At 39.7% G+C, this 13,289-nt stretch overlaps 1 protein-coding gene across 20 annotated transcripts in view; it reads right to left on the bottom strand.

The window, feature by feature from the left end:
• NKTR (natural killer cell triggering receptor) overlaps positions 1-13,289 on the bottom strand; it is an 84,976-nt gene that overhangs the window by 21,145 nt on the left and 50,542 nt on the right. For 5 of the 20 annotated variants that reach the window (XM_043541649.1, XM_043541651.1, XM_027817912.3 and 2 more), the window contains 4 exons: positions 9,345-9,579; positions 8,462-8,620; positions 5,147-5,234; positions 226-371 (listed from right to left, as the gene is read on the bottom strand). In XM_043541649.1, coding sequence (XP_043397584.1) covers positions 226-371; positions 5,147-5,234; positions 8,462-8,620; positions 9,345-9,579 — 628 coding nt within the window. The other 15 variants (XM_043541654.1, XM_027817915.3, XM_027817913.3 and 12 more) reach the window with 11 other exon arrangements.

The following is a 13,289-nucleotide window of genomic DNA, read 5'->3' as shown; positions in this document are numbered from 1 at the left end:
CTGCTTCTGTTGAAACATTTATAACTGTATAAGGACTATTTACAAGATCTGATATATTTCTTTTTGACTGTGCTTCCAAGAGAGACCGTGGCATAGTAACAATACGGAAAGGTTATGGAATAAGTCTTTTCTATTTTTATTATTCTGAACTTGAAGAGAGTATCTTCTCATTTTACAAGACAAATAACATATATAACAATTTAAAATTTGTAGTAAAGATCTTACTTATCTCCTTTACTCCACTTCTCCCCACTGGGTGGTCTGTATGTTCTTAACCTCTGCATCTCCTCTTTCCAGTGAGGAGGGGTTTCACTGCTCTCATCATCATCTGATTCAGAACAGGATCGTGATCGAGGTGGTGTGTGGTATCGCTGGAAGAGTACAAAAGCAGGTTTAAACAAAGGCAAAAAGGAAACCAAGTACCCTGCAGGAGAGAACTGAGGCAAAAGTATCATTCAGCAGGTCTCAATAACACAAGCAAAATCAGGAATCTCTTCCATAAATTCATAGATTTTAAGGCCACAAGCGACCATGGTGATCATTTAGGCCTTGTCTACACTACTGCGGTAAGTCGACCTAAGTTATGATACTCCAGCTACATGAATAAAGTAGCTGGACTCAACGTAGCCAAGGTCGACTTACTGCAGTGTCTACACTGTGCTACATCGATGGGAGACGCTCTCCTGTTGACTTACATTAATCTTCTTTTTCCGATGGAGTACCAGAATCAACGGAGAGCACTCTGCAGTCAATTTAGCAGGTCTCTGCTAGACCCGGTAAATCGACCCCTGCTGCATCGATCGCAGCAGCGTAGACATGGCCTTAGTCTCACCTCCTCAATAACACAGGACAGACAACCTCACCCAGTAATCTCTGCATCATAAAGCCCATAAAGAACAGTTACTTACCGTACAGTAAGTGTCGTTCTTAAAGGTATGTTGTGCAGCAAAAGTGGAACCCATGTGGACATGTGTCCCTTGTGCATAAGATCTGATTCGCTTGGTCAGCAGTATTCACTTGAGGGCCCCCATCGAACGGCATAATGGATTAAGCGAATCCAACTCTCTCAGTTTCTTTGCCAAAACAGAACCCAGAGCAGTAGGATTCCATAAGAGCAGAGAAGTAGGGAAGGTTGCGGAATCCATGCAGACAACACATCTCAAAGAACCACAGTTACTGCAGGATAACAAACCTTTCTTCTTTGAGTCTACATGTATTTCACTAACAAAGCAGTTGTCTGTTTGCTTGGAGGAGGGTGGTAGAAGTCCTATTTAAATTTGACTGCAGTACATCTCTTCCAAAATGAGCATCCAATCTGGAAGCCTATATTAAGGAATAGCATCTTGTAAATATGCAGACCAAGCTCAATGTAGCTGTTCTACAAATTACAGACATAGGGCCATTTGTCAGATAGTCTGAGCTCTAGTGCAATGAGCTCCAATATGGCTAGCTAGATCAAACCTGACTAACTCATAACGTGTCTTTATACAGCCGGAGACCTCCTTAGATAACATGAGTGTATATAGGTTACTCCTTAGCTCTATCAGCAAAGGCCACAGATGATCTGGCGGTGCTCCTGAACAATTTTATCTTGTCATTGTAAAGAGAAAGTGCCCTTTCTGTGTGAAGTTTAGCTTCTCCCACAATTAAGTGAGACTTGGGAAAGAAAACTGGGAGATGAATGCAGTAGTTTATTTAGAACTCTGAGACAATCTTCCATTTAGCTTTGTAAGTCTGTCTGGTTGAAAATTTCCTGCTTTGGAGCAGAATATTCCAAACCTCAGCTGAACAGCTTCTTTTGGTGTGTGTCATGCAGCCAGGATCCAGCCTGTCAAATGTAACGAAGCTGGGTCTAAGAGGCTATTGCTCTGCAAGACTATAGCAGGCAGGGTCAGCAGGGTGGGGGGCGTTGTGTTAAAAGGTTTGTCAGATCTGAATACAAGAACTGCCTGGCCCATGCTGGGGCTATCATAATCTGAGTCTTGCCTCAGTTTCCTCAGTACCCTCAGTATCATGGGGATCAAGGAATGGCATACATCAGTCTCAGCGTACAGCGGATGAGGAATGCATCTATCAGGGAGCCTGGACTTGAACCCCTTCGGGAGCAAAATGTCTGACACTTCTTGTTCCTGGTCTCGGGCAAATAAGTCTATTTCTAGGAATCCACACTTGTGAACAATGTTCTACAGGATGAAGTCTGACAGAACGCCCCGGTTGTCTGAGGATGCCTGCTGAACTGATCTGCCAAGGTGTTCTGAAGGTTGAAAAGGTGGAGAGCCACCAGTTTGATCTGAGTCAGAATGCACCAACTACAGAGCCAAATGGTCTCCTGACAGAGCACAGACAGAGTCTTTCTCCTTCTTGTCTGGATATATAATGCATAGCTATGGTGTTGTCTATAAGCACTACTATTGTGGATCTCCAGAGTAGAGAAAGGAATATTCTGCATGTGAGATAGACAGCTTTGAGCGTTAAGATATTTAAATGGAAGCAAGCTTCCAGAGAGGACAATAGGTCCTGAATTTTAAGGTGACCTCGATAAGCTGCCCATCTCTGAGTGATGGAGTCTGCCATCAGAGTCATGGTAGAGAGAAGTGTAGATAGGATACTCTGTTGCACACCTGAAGAGAGTCTCTTTCCACGAGCTTAACGAAGAGAGGACTTCTTGAGGGACTGTAATCACTATGTCCATTCAGTGTCTCTTGGGTAGATACAACGTGCATAGAACATAGGTGAAGTCTGGCAATCACTTCACATGGGTACATGAGACTGCATGTTCTAGAAGCCTGAGGCAGGTTTCCACTGATATTCTGGGTGATCCTGAAGTTGGTTCATGATACCTACTATTGCTTGGAATCTATTTTGTGGAAGGTACACTCTCCACTGATCTGGAGTCTACCAGTCCTCCTATTAACTCTATGCTCTGAGTCCAAGTCATTGTAGATTTTTGTCGGTTGACCTTGAGACCCAGTAAGGCAAACAGGTGTGAATTACTTGAACTGAAAAGATGACCAGTTGGAGTGATCTGCCTCGAATTAGCCTGTCATTGAGGTAAAGGTAGAGTTGGATTCCTTGTCTTCTTAGGTAAGCTCCTATAACTGCCAAACACTTGGAGAACACCCATAGTACGGAAAGACCAGAGGGCCGGACTCTGTACTGGTAATTAAATGTCCCACAGGAAATATCTCAGATTTCTTGTAGGGCTAGCTGGCTATATGTAAATAGCGAGCTCCAAACCAGTCTTGAAGACCTAATGAAGAAATTATGGAGGGTAGAATCACCATCCTGGACTTGAAATGGTGGATATAGATGTTGAGATATCAAAGGTCCAGGAGGGGCCACCAACTTCCTTTCTTCTTTAGGATAAGAAAGTAATGGAAATCAAAACCCCAGCCCTGAACTCCAAGGGCAACTCCCTCCACTGGTCTGAGTTGAAGAAAGGAGTCTCTTACAACATTCAGGACCCACAGGTTCCAAATAATCCCAGCCCAAGCTTCCTGAAAAAAAGAGGCACTTTCAAAAGGGGTGGGGAATCTTAGAAAGTAAAAAATCCTTTAGTGGTTCTATTAGGCTCTCAACATTGGCATCAAACTTGATGTCTGGTAGAAGCCCAAGACTGTGAGGCAACAGATGAGGAGGCAGAGGGTCATCTGCGATGGCCTCTCTGGCCAATGGTAATACTGGGCAGAAGAATGCTGTCTGAAGGATGGCTGCAGCTGTGGCTACTTCATTCTTGGAGCTGAGTCATAAAGACTCAAAGTATACTCAGTTACCTTTGAATCTTTCAAGGAGTAGAGGGCCTCAACAATTCCAAGGTTAAAAAGTTTGTTTGCCTCAAATGGGAGGATCCACAAGGGCGGAAGCATGACAACGGCCTCATAGCTATTGCCATGATCATAAGATGCACCATGGTGCCATTCAAAGAACTTCTGTCTGAGTGATAGTATAGCTTCTAGAAAAATATCCAGTATTGATTTAGAGATTTACTGATGGAGAATCCAAAATATCCCTATGCAAATTGCTGCAGTGGCTAATTACCTTCACTTAAAAATCTGCACCTTATTTCTAGTGTAAATTTGTCTAGCTTCAGTTCTAACAAACTTCTTATGCCTTTTTCTGCTAGATTAAAGAGCTCTCTATCATAACTCTCTTTCCCCACATAGGCTCTTGTAGACTGTGATCAAGTCACCTAAAACTTTTCTCGGATAAATAATGTATTTTGAGCTTCTGTGTCTCATTATAAAACATGTTTTTCCTAGACCTCAAACCATTCTTTCAGCTCTTCTCTGAACCCCCTTCTAATTTTTCAACTTTCATGACTAAATTATAGGTGAATGTGACTATGAGATATTGACCTTGCATTAAACAACATTAAACTTCACTTGTGGCTCATGTAACTCATTGCACAGTGGATCTACAATGAGACCTATATTGACCAACTGACCTACAACTACATATGTCTCTTACTTTGGCTACCCAAACCCATCAGAATAGAGACTGAAAGGCTAATACATCCAAAGATCCTTCCCCCATACCACTGAATCCTCAGACCCCAACAATGTCACTCTACTTTCTCGACTACATATATACAGTAATCAGAAGAGCACAGTTACTACAACTGGAGACATGATCAACAGCCATCATAACAAAAGGCAAAAGAGACAGTACTTCCTTATCTCTGCACCTTACAATCCTGGGGTTCAACTAAGGCTATTGTGGGGCACCCTGACAAATGGAGAAAAGTAGCAGCTATTGTCATTGTGTCTGGCTGCTTCTGTAGTCTATCGTCCAAGGTGCCATAAGTTGGGATCCAGCGGTGATTATGGGATGAATCTAGCGGGCATTATTTACCCTCTAAGTATTTCATCCTTAAGTGATTTTGATACCTACTCATGACGAAGGGGCAAACATCCTGCTTTTCCCATCAATCTAATAGGTAAGCCTGTTTTTAGTGTAAGAGGTATAAAAATGTGAGGGTTTTACAAATACAGTTTTAATTTTGCTGCAACATTTCAACACATCAACCAAGTAAGCTATGGTCCTTCAACCTCAGTTACAATAAAATCACATGCAAACCATTAGAGTTATTTAAAACTCTGGGAAGAAAGGGTGGGTAGGGGAAAGGGTGAGAGAAATATAAACATACGATTGTTCCTCTTCCTTTAATTTTCCTTCCAGATTTAGAGACTGACGGCTTCTGGTCAGTCAAAGCTGGTGCAACATCAAGAAGTTTCCTAAAATAAGAAGAAAAAATGGGTTTAATGTAACACAGTAATAAAAATATGAATTTGTTCCTCATAGATCATTGTTAAGCTAATAACGTACAAAATATTCACCAAGAGGTCCAATAAAACAAATAGAGAAAGACTGAAAGTCAGTGTACTGAGAAAGCAATATTACGAGGAGAGAAAGAAAAAATAAGTGAATAGATAGCTTCCCTATGAAAGGTGGATCACTACCATAGTAATTTTCACCTAGCTAACATGATTAGACTATCTACAGTAAATAATGCTGACATACTAATGAACTTGCAAAATGATGTTAGAACAGTGCACCCTTTTTCTCGGACGCAGTCATTTTTATCACCTGTCTGCTAACCATATGTGCACTGAGTAATGCCTGGATCTCCGCGTCCACAAATATATTACTTTAAGGGCTTGTCTACACAGCCATTTAATTCACAGCAAATTGGGGTGTCACTCTAACCCACACTGCGCCTGCCAGACACTAAGGTCCATGTGTACCCTGACAATGCACACCGACTAGAGAACTGTAAGTGTACATCAGGATCGTCCACACTGACCCTTATCGTGCAGCAAGCTAGCATGGGGTAGAATTACACCCCAGCTTGCCACAAACTAAACATTCATGTACACAAGCCCTAAGGGGCATCACTAGTTTGCCACCTATGGACAACTGACCAGTTCTAATGGTTTTTAGCAATGAAAGGCAATTCAACATTCCTGTAAATGCAATTCAACATTCCTGTAGATACACTTCAGTATGCTCAGTAGAAATGAATAGTTGTCAAAGCTTGAAGAAATGATTTATCATTTCAAGCAGGGACTTATCTGATACTGTCAACTTTATTATGTTCATGAATATTGTTTGAGTGTAAACAGGCTCTGTAGATGATTGACTAGTATTGTATATTAAGCCATTCAGCCCATTACACAGAGTATGCTATAGAAAGAGCATTTGAACTTTGTATAATATTTCTTTTATATTTAATTTGAAACTATTTTACAAATTCATGATTATTTGGTTTCTCTAGAAAGATAGCGTTTTTGGAAAATAGGGAGAAGCATATTAACATCAGGGTCTTGACCAAATTCCAACTGATCACAAGACTGAAATCAAATTCCTCTTACCGTTTAAATTGGAAAGGTAATACTTCATTTTCCCTCTTAAACTACTCTGTTATATTGCTATGCACTGCTAAACAAATTACTGCATTTTATCCTGGGGTTTCATACAGAAGCAATGGATGAAGTAATCTATTTGTATTGTTTATATTTCAATTTAGGTTTGTAACACATTTGGGATCCTTCACAATGAGTGGCACAATGTAAAGTTATTACTAGGGCTGTCAAGCAATTAAAAAAATTAATCTTGATTAATCAAATGATTAATCGTGCTGTTAAACAATAACAGAATACCATTTATTTAAATATTTTGGATGTTTTCTACATTTTCAAATACATTGATTTCAATTACAACACAGAATACGAGGTGTACAGTGCTCACTTTATATTTATTTTTTGTTACAAATACACTGTAAAAAACAAAAGAAATTGTATTTTTTAATTCACGTAGTACGAGCTCTGTAGTGCAATCTCTATCATGAAAGTTGAACTTATAAATGTAGAATTATGTACAAAAAATAACTGCATTCAAAAATAAAACAGTATAAAACTTTAGCGCCTACAAGTCCACTCAGTCCCACTTCAGCCAATCACTCACTCAAACAAGTTTGGTTACAATTTGCGGGAGATAACACTGCCCGTTTCTTGGTTACATCACCTGAAAGTGAAAACAGGTGTTCACAAGGCACTGTTGTAGCCGGTATCACAAGATACTTGCTTGCCAGATGTGCTAAAGATTCATATGTCCCTTCATGTTTCAACCACCTTTCCAGAGGACGTGTCCATGCTGATGATGGGTTCTGTTCAATAACAATCCAAAGCAGTGCAGACCGACACATGTTCATTTTCATCATCTGACACAGATGCGACCAGCAGAAGGCTGATTCTCTTTTTTGGTGTTTCAGGTTCTGTAGTTTCCGCAACTTGAGTGTTGCTCTTTTAAGACTTCTGAAAACATGCTCCACACCTCGTCCCTCTCAGATTTTGGACGGCACTTCAGATTCTTAAACTTTGGGTTGTGTGCTGTAGCTATCTTTAGAAATCTCACATTGCTACTTTCTTTGCATTTTGTCATATCTGCTGTGAAAGTGTTCTTAAAACGAATATGTGCTGGGTCATTATCCAAGACTGCTATAATATGAAATATATGGCAGAATGCGGGTAAAACAGAACAGGAGATATACAATTCTCCCCCAAGGAGTTCAGTCACAAATTTAACTAGTGCATTAATTTTTTTAACAAGCATCATCAGCATGGAAGCATGTCCTTTGGAATGGTGGCCGAAGCATGAAGGGGCATACGAATGTTTACCATATCTGGCACGTAAATACCTTGCAACGCTGGCTACAAAACTGCCATGCGAACACCTGTTCTCACTTTCAGGTGACACTGTAAATAAGAAGCAGGCAGCAGTATCTCCTGTAAATGTAAACAAACTTGTTTGTCTTAGGGATTGGCTAAACAAGATGTAGGACTGAGTGGACTTTTAGGCTCTAAAGTTTTACATTGTTTTGGTTTTGAGTGTAGTTATATAACAACAAAAATCTACATTTGTAAGTTACAGTTTCCCGATAAAAAGATTGCACTACAGTACTTGTATGAGGTGAATTGAAAAATAGTATTTTTGTATCATTTTTACAGTGCAAATATTTGTAATAAAAATAATATAAAGTGAGCACTGTACAATTTGTATTCTGTGTTATAACAGAAATAAATATACTTGAAAAGGTAGAAAAACATTCAAAAATATTTAATACATTTCAATTGGTATTCTATCGTTTAACAGTGCAATTAATCATGATTAATTTTATTAATCACGATTAATTTTTTTGAGTTAATCATATGAATAAACTGCGATTAATCGACAGCCCAAGTTATTACATAAGATTCGATCTGATGAGATTAGAGACACAGGCTGAAGTGGAAATTCCAGTGGAAAATGTTACAAGCAGCTAAGTTACTTAATGTTAAGAACCTTACTTTCACCACTGGGAGACCCTCTGAGAGTCAGTACAGAAAATCCTTTATTAATGGAAAGAACATCCCCACTAAGTTAATACTATAGTGTAACAAAAAAGGTTAAATCTGCAGCTTACGGCTCAGGTTCTACTTTGACAACAGGCACATCTCTTCTCAGCAAAAATCTATTTTCAGGCACTGGGGGAATTTCTTCAGGTCGAACCACAGGTTTGTCCCTTTTTGTGCTCAAGTCAATTGATTTTCTCTCATTTACATCACTCTTGTCAGAATGGCTGCTGGGGGGTAGGAGGGGGGAGAAAGCAATTTACAAAGCAAAACTATTATCTAAACCTAGGCTGAAAGACGTACAGATTCTCAAAACTGATTTAAAAAAAAATAACCATAAGTGACATATCCAACATTAAGGATATGTCACATTGTTAACTCATCACATTGTTCTATCACATTGTTAACTCATTTAATTTTATGCCAACATCTACAAGTCAAGCTATCAAAGAACTAGAGAAACAAGGCTCCTTTCACATTTAACAGACAAAAGTTATATTTCCTTCTTGGATCATCAGTTAACTTATTACAGTGTCAACAGGTATCTTAATATTCTAAAATAAAGGAAATCATAATTGAAAATAAATATCACATTTTAATATGACCATCCTTAATACAGTACAGTAAATTTTCCTCTACTTTAAAAATGATCCCAAATAATTAAATCTTGTCTCCATGCATTAGTTTCTCCTTCCCAATGTATGTAAATATATTATGTCCCAAATGGCTGTCAGTGTGCAGAGATGCAGTTTATTAGTTAAGTTATTAATAGCTTCTCTATATTTAGTAAAAAAATCTTTAATTAAATCTACAGCAAACTTTAATTTTCAAGGACGAACAAAATCAAACTTCCAGAATTAAATACATCTTAATAATGTTTTCCATAAAGCACCTATATAATTAACATGGTAATTTCACACATGATTTCTTTGGGATTCTTAACAGATTAGTCACCCTCTTTGGTTTGATATCCGTTTGCACCTTGGCTCCTCTTTCTTTCTCTCTTCCCGTCTTCGCTTTCTTGATTGTTTTATTTTAGTTCTTCTCTTGCGCTTTCTTCTTCTACTTTTCTCATTTTCAGCTTCACTTTCCGATGAAGATTCTGAAGAGGTTGATGAGCTAGAGGAGGAATCTGAAGCTTCTGAGTGAGTAGACGCTTTCCTCTTTTTCTCTAAAACTTGAGACGACACTATTATAGAAACATGATTCTCCAAAAGAGCAGAGTGTAAACTATAAACAATCATCAGCTCCCTTATTTCCCGATTAGCCACAACAGAAAAGAAACAGGACACTTAAATGTGTAATTACATTAAGTAAGTGTTCGGACCATACATATTAAATGAATGAAATATCAATGAAATGATTAACCTGAAGTATAATAATTTTTTATATCAGAGTAAGGATGAGTGTGGTAGAATTCTTCAGTTTCTACCAAGTGAACTATACAGCTCTCCAATTTACATCTCTCTACCCTAAAAAACAGAGTGTACCACTTTATAACCAACATTTCAATTATACATAACACAGGAGGATTTTTTAATATTTTAATAAACAAATTATAGTGTATGAACAAGATGAAAAGCTTGCCATATCAACAAATAAGTGTTTTATAAAGAAATGTTAATAAGTAAATGTGTGGATATTTGGTCATATGAACAGAACAGTTAACTCATGCGATTAACTCAAAAAATTAATTGCGATTAATAACATTTATAATAGAATACCAATTGAAATTTATTAAATATTTTTGAATGTTTTTCTACATTTTCAATATTGATTTCAATTACAACACAGAATACAAAGTGCACAGTTTATATTATTATTTTTATTATAACTATATGCACTGTAAAAATGATAAACCAAATAGTATTTTTCAATTCACCTCATACAAGTATTGAAGTGCAATCTCTTTATCGTGAAAGTGTGCAGCATGCTTTCAGATGTCTTAAAAGAGCAACACTCTGATATGGAAACTATAGAACCCGAACCACAACCAAAAAAAAAAAAAATCAACCTTCTGCTGTTGGCATCTGACTCAGAGGATGAAAATGAGCATGTATCAGTCCGCACCACTTTGGCTCATTATAAAGCAGAATCCATCATCAGCCTGGACACATGTCCTCTGGAATGGTGGTTGAAGCATGAAGGGACACATGAATCTTTATCGCATCTGGCATGTAAATATCTTGCAACACCAGCTACAACAGTGTCATGCGAACACCTGTTGTCACTTTCAGGTGACATTGTAAAAATGAAGCAGGCAGCATTATCTCCCACAAATTGTAACCAGCCTTGTTTGTCTGAGTGATTGGCTGACCAAGAAGTAGGACTGAGTGGACTTCTAGGCTCTGAAGTTTCACATTGCATTCAAAAGTAAAACAGTTTTTGTTTTACCATAATTCTACATTTGTAAGTTCAACTTTCATGATAAAGAGATTGCATTATAGTACTTGTATGAGGTAAACTGAAAACTTTTGTTTTTTTAGTGTAAATATTTGTAATAAAAAATAAATATAAAGTGAGCACTGTACACTTTGTATTCTGTGTTGTAACGGAAATTTAATATATTTGAAAATGTAGTAAACATCCAAAATTATTTGAAATAAATGGAGGACTTGTGGCATCTTAGAGACTAACAAATTTATTTGAGCATAAGCTTTCGTGAGCTACAGCTCACTTCATCGGATGCATTCAGTGGAAAATACAGTGGGGAGATTTATATACACAGAGAACATGAAACAATGGGTGTTACCATACACACTGTAACGAGAGTGATCAGGTAAGGTGAGCTATTACCAGCAGGAGAGCCGGAGGGGGGTGCGGGGCAGCTTTTGTAGTGATAATCAAGGTGGGCCATTTCCAGCAGTTGACAAGAACGTCTGATTTCAGAGTAACAGCCGTGTTAGTCTGTATTCGCAAAAAGAAAAGGAGTACTTGTGGCACCTTAGAGACTAACCAATGTATTTGAGCATAAGCTTTCGTGAGCTACAGCTCACCATCCGATGAAGTGAGCTGTAGCTCACGAAAGCTTATGCTCAAATAAATTGGTTAGTCTCTAAGGTGCCACAAGAACGTCTGAGGAACAGCGGGGCGGTGGGGGGAAATAAACATTGGGAAATAGTTTTACTTTGTGTAATGACCCATCCACTCCCCGTCTTTATTCGAGCCTAAGTTAATTGTATCCAGTTTGCAAATTAATTCCAATTCAGCAGTCTCTCTTTGGAGTCTGTTTTTGAAGTTTTTTTGTTGAAGAATTGCCACTTTTAGGTCTGTAATTGAGTGACCTAAAAGTGGCAATTCTTCAACAAAAAAACTTCAAAAACAGACTCCAAAGAGAGACTGCTGAATTGGAATTAATTTGCAAACTGGATACAATTAACTTAGGCTCGAATAAAGACGGGGAGTGGATGGGTCATTACACAAAGTAAAACTATTTCCCAATGTTTATTTCCCCCCACCGCCCCGCTGTTCCTCAGACGTTCTTGTGGCACCTTAGAGACTAACCAATTTATTTGAGCATAAGCTTTCGTGAGCTACAGCTCACTTCATCGGATGGTGAGCTGTAGCTCACGAAAGCTTATGCTCAAATACATTGGTTAGTCTCTAAGGTGCCACAAGTACTCCTTTTCTTTTTGCGAATACAGACTAACACGGCTGTTACTCTGAAATCAGACGTTCTTGTCAACTGCTGGAAATGGCCCACCTTGATTATCACTACAAAAGCTGCCCCGCACCCCCCTCCGGCTCTCCTGCTGGTAATAGCTCACCTTACCTGATCACTCTCGTTACAGTGTGTATGGTAACACCCATTGTTTCATGTTCTTTGGGTATATAAATCTCCCCCATGTATTTTCCACTGAATGCATCCGATGAAGTGAGCTGTAGCTCACAAAAGCTTATGCTCAAATAAATTTGTTAGTCTCTAAGGTGCCACAAGTCCTCCTGTTCTTTTTGCAGATACAGACTAACACGGCTGCTACTCTGAAACTTAAAATAAATGGTATTCTATTGTTGTTTAATTGCACGATTCATTTTTTTAATCACTTGACTACTTTAAAATAAATTTTAGCTTGCAATACTGTGACTTCATGTCATTGGTTCTTCCTAGGACAAAAGAGAGAGATGAACAAGCACCATCCACATTCATCTTTTTTTTGTTTTTTTGTGACTCAAACATCTTAGATGATCAACGCACAAGTTACACTTAAAATCAGTATCAAGACTCTCAGAGTCAGTCCCAATATCCACCTCTTCTCGTAGAAACCACATCAGTCTGCTCTATCATTCATCTTCATACTTGTATAGAATTTGTCCACTACCCTCTAGGACAGGGGTGGGCAAATTTTTTGGCCCAAGGGCCACAGCAGAGTGCGAAACTGTATGGAGGGCCAGGTAGGGAAGGCTGTGCCCCCCAAACAGCCCTCCTGCCCCTTATTCGCCCCCTCCCACTTCCTGCCCCCTTACTGTCCCCCTCAAAACCCCCGACACATCCAACCCCCGCTGCTCCTTGTCCCGACTGCCCCCTCCTGGGACCCCCTGCCCCAAACCTCCCCCTGGGACCCCATACCCTATCCAACCTCCCTACTCCCTGACTGCCCCGACCTATCCACATCCCTGCCCCCTGACAGGCCCCCCGGGACTCCCACGCCCTGTCCAACCCCCCATGTTCCCTGACCCCTAACTGCCCCAGAACCTCCGCCCCATTCAACATCCCCTGCTCCCTGTCCCCTAACCGCCCCCTTGGGATCCCCTACCCAACCCCCCCACTGCCGCCCCCTTACCATGCCGCTCAGAGCAGCAGGATCTCGCAGCCACTGGCTGCGGGGTAGGGGAAGAACAGTGGGGGGAGGGGCCAGGGGCTAGCCTCCTGGGCCAGGAGCTGGATGTGGCCCATGGGCC

This window comes from Chelonia mydas, chromosome 2 (assembly GCF_015237465.2).
Source record: "Chelonia mydas isolate rCheMyd1 chromosome 2, rCheMyd1.pri.v2, whole genome shotgun sequence".
In the NCBI taxonomy this organism is placed as follows: domain Eukaryota; kingdom Metazoa; phylum Chordata; order Testudines; family Cheloniidae; genus Chelonia; species Chelonia mydas.
Note: the sequence above shows the minus strand (reverse complement) of the source record. Positions and strands in the feature narration are given on the sequence as shown.